Here is a 4,093-nt window from a genome sequence, read left to right on the forward strand (position 1 = left end):
GTCACCATGATTGACTTATTATTTACGAAGGCTGCTGAGCAATGCCAAAACGCACTAATGTAAGAGCAGTCTTGTGAATAGAGATCACGGCTTTTTTAACTATGCTTTAAACATTGACTCCATGCTGCAATGGGTGGGTTGCGTAGTTCTCTACGTAGTCGTACTTTTCACACCGCATCGATGATCAGCGTAGTGCAATATCATGGACTTCTATTAGACGTTTTCGTGCATTGCAGAGTGTTCGCAGGTGAACGAATGACACGTAACAAATGAATACAGAAGGATGCCAATGAGTTTATTTTTGTCAAACAACACACGACTGGACTGATTAGAATGTGTCAATGAAGATCGACGCTGAAGATGCCTGGAACTTCTGATGCTCTGAAATAAAAAGCAATTGAAAAATAAATAACGTATGAGTAATATTTGAAAAGTGAATTTTGAAGACCGGTGCAATCAATTTCTCACGACGCCACATGTACTGCAGAGACACTAAGACTAAGTAAAAGTACAAAATAACTGTGCTATTTATACCATTATTCGAAACAAACCATAGTTTTTTGGTCAACTCATTTTACTTAAAACTGCAACATCGTTTAGTCGCTATGTCATGATCTTTTTTTATTTTTTTTGAAAAACGTGATCTCTCAAGTAGTTTGATGAAAATCAAGGAACGCAATGTTTTTACTTCACAATTCTAGAATCTTCATCTCTAACAGTTCTTGATTTCATGTGATTGACCACAAATTCTTCGTAATATAAGCATCACTTGATCTATCCTTACGGCATTTGTATAAAAACCTACGAGTGCATGGTGCCCTCTGTTTCCCTCCTACTCCTCTGTTATTGTCCCCGTGTTTTCTTGCTCGAATTTTCAGTCTGTTTTTCTTTACTTTAGATCAAATTTAAAACCTTTTAAGAGGCGATGCTCAAATATAATAACGCCTATATCCTGGAATCATCACATTCATATTGGCAAATTTCTTGTGCAAAAAACATCAGTTACGATACTAACGTAAACTTACCATTAATAAACGCCGAGGCCCGCCGCTCCGACACCAGCAGTACCTCCGTGCGCACTCTTGCCGAACCCAGCCTGGTGGCCAGCGGCGCCACTGTTGAACCCAGAAGACCCCTGCTTGTGGCCCGCACCGAAGTTCTTGCTATGACTAGCGGAGAAGCCAGAACTGTGGCTGTATCCCGCGTTGTTCTTGAATGCATTCACGGTGCTTCGGGACACGCCACCAGCGAAGCCACCGGATCCTTGGTTGTGACCGGCTGCTCCACCACGGTAACCAGACTGGTGGCCACCAGCAGTGGCGCCATATCCTGACTGGAAGCCACCACCTACTCCATGTCCAAGGCCGACGCCATGTCCCAGACCGACACCGTGACCGACGCCTGCTCCAACTGCAGCAGGGTTACCGACAACGCCGAGACCCGGAGCACCAATGCCAGCTGTGTGACCTACACCGGCTCCTACGATGGCTGGGTTTCCGACAATTCCGACACCCGGGGCTCCAACGCCAGCTGCGTGACCTGCACCAGCTCCTACAAGGGCTGGGTTTCCGACAACGCCCAACCCAGCTCCTCCAGCACCAGCACCGTGACCAATGCCAGCTCCAACAACGCCAGGGTTTCCAACACCTCCCAGACCCGCAGCTCCAACACCACTGCCAACGAGTCCAGGAGCTACGCCAGCCCCGAATCCAGATCCATAGCTGGTGCCAGCCCCGCTTCCAACGAGTCCAGGAGCTACGCCAGCACCATATCCAGCTCCATAGCCAATGCTACCCCCGCTGCCAATGAGTCCAGGTGCTACGCCAGCACCGTATCCAGTTCCATAGCCGACGCCACGCAGGCCCACGCCACCTAGGATACCACCACGGCCTTCAACGTCCTTCTCAGCCTTCTCATTTGCTTTCTTGGTGCCTTCAGCGTAAGCGAGGCAAGCCACGAGGGTGAGAACAGCAATGCCTGTAAACTAAAAGTGGTGGGAAGAAACGTTTATATTTGCAACGTGGTTTCTAAGAAGAGAATTAGACGCTGCAAAAAAAGAAAGCAAATACGACATAGAAAAAGCGATTAGGTTTTCTAACCCTCACTATGTTCAACTAAGACAACACATGCATATATGTTCCTAATTAAATATTGGTAGCGCAGACTCCCCATATTTCATTATGATTATATCTCTATGTATCGCGTTACTTTGTTCTCTTAGTATTTCAGTGTTAATATGTACCCACTATCTCAAATATTAACCCTTCTACAACACATATATAGTTGAAAATAAGCTTTGAAGAGTGTAATTTACAAAAAAATATGTAGGTTATATGGAGTGCCATAAGCAATTGTGTTCATACTCGGCTTAAACGTTTCTCACAGTTCAGATAATGCAGAGCCCAGTGACTTCGAAATTGAACGTGACAAGAGTAGCTGTCATACACTTTTTCTCGTGAAGCTTGTAGTTATTGTCAACATTTTATGAACCATGATATCTTTAAGATCCCTAAGTAATACGAAAAATTATGCAGTTGAACTGGTATACAGAATAGAAACGTGCACTACAGCCGATAATTGCGCTACACTGAAGTTTAAAATTGTGGCGATAAAGACCACAAGGAGTCATGCAATTCTTTGGTTGTAAATCTATGCACAATAGTGAAGAATTTAACCTAACCTTGTCCAATTTATCGCTTTTTTCAGTCTCTACTACGCTATCAGAATAATAAGGAGCAGATTGATATTACGAGCTGTGGACCCTCCTGCAGGAAAGTCATATATTTTCGCTCAACGCAAAATTTTCCTACACACAGTGCAAGTTCACAGGATCTCTTCTTCAAATTAACTTCACTGAGTATCCTGATGACTAATGTCCGGGAGTTATTCTGCGACAAAAACCGTTTGTTAATTAGTGCTTTTTAGCACTCTGATAATTATGAGTGGTTAGGTAGGAGTGATGAATGGGCACTTATAACGCGCAGCATTTTCAAGCAGTTCAGCGAAGTACACATAGGTTATCAGGCACCCATATCTTTCATGGCTGTTGGTTTGTCGCTGGTGTCAATAACGCAAGGATACAAATACTGCACTAAAAAGACACACTGGTGCGCTCCGTGACTCAAATATTAGGGTGACAATAACTTTGTTTTTTTTTATGATTTCAAGTTTCTTTTCTAACGGTGAATATTTTTAAGGATTGTATATACGCTAATAATACACTTGTTGCAAGTAATAGCACTATAGTGAGTAATTTCCCACTGTAACTTAGATAAACAATTTTTTTTCAATGTCAACCTGAAAGGGATCATGCCACGGGCCACAAAACACTTAAACATCCCTACAGGCACACGGTCACGATGGAAAGCTAGCAAACGTAGCTTGCCCTTGTGACCGTGAACCATAACCATAAAAGCTCGTGCGTATTGGGGGGGGGGGGGGTGAAGCCTAATAGGGCAGTGACTTCAGCCTATATATTGTACAGTAAAAGCCGTATCATCAGACACCTGAACGATCGTTTCCTAACAAGAAAAATGTTGATAAGTAGAACAAAAGAGTTGATTTTCGGGCATCAACTGAAGTCAAGTCCCGTCATCAACAGCAAAAACATCCTTACCTTCATCTTAGGAACTCGGCTACCAGCAATGGGCCTCTGGTTATCGTTAAGAGTTCTCTGCTTCTTAGCGCCGAAAGGTGTTGTGGTCGCTAGTAAACTTCAGCCCCCTTTATATATCTCCTGGACCCATGTGACGGAGCTGCAGTCACGAGGTAGGAGCAAGCGCTCCCTGCTGCGCTTCCAGAGGGCAAGGAACGGGAGAGGGGGACGAGGCCGCCGGTTTCAATGGTTGCTCTGCGCCTTCTAAACAACCACCATTCTGAGAAAAAGCTACCTCTTCCAGTTTCCCTGAAGGGTCTCATTAAGGAACTATAATGAGATATGTCGCCTTTTCGCGGGGAAGATTTATAATCTCAAGCACCCTTGCCCGCTCACCTTTTAAATGCGAAGTATTTCTTAGTCATATATGGTGGCCTTCAGCGTATCTATCTATCTATCTATCTATCTATCTATCTATCTATCTATCTATCTATCTAT

At 44.0% G+C, this 4,093-nt stretch overlaps 1 protein-coding gene across 1 annotated transcript; it reads right to left on the bottom strand.

Annotated features, from left to right (window-relative positions):
• Positions 1-274: 274 nt before the first annotated feature.
• LOC119161175 (uncharacterized) lies at positions 275-3,743 on the bottom strand. Its single transcript, XM_037413531.2, has 3 exons — positions 3,617-3,743; positions 1,026-1,984; positions 275-381 (listed from the first exon to the last, which is right to left on the bottom strand). Exons 1-2 carry the CDS (start codon positions 3,620-3,622, stop codon positions 1,028-1,030), a joined length of 963 nt encoding a protein of 320 aa, XP_037269428.2. The 5' UTR covers positions 3,623-3,743; the 3' UTR covers positions 275-381; positions 1,026-1,027.
• Positions 3,744-4,093: the final 350 nt, after the last annotated feature.

The sequence above is a fragment of the Rhipicephalus microplus genome, chromosome X (assembly GCF_043290135.1).
Source record: "Rhipicephalus microplus isolate Deutch F79 chromosome X, USDA_Rmic, whole genome shotgun sequence".
Classification (NCBI taxonomy): domain Eukaryota; kingdom Metazoa; phylum Arthropoda; class Arachnida; order Ixodida; family Ixodidae; genus Rhipicephalus; species Rhipicephalus microplus.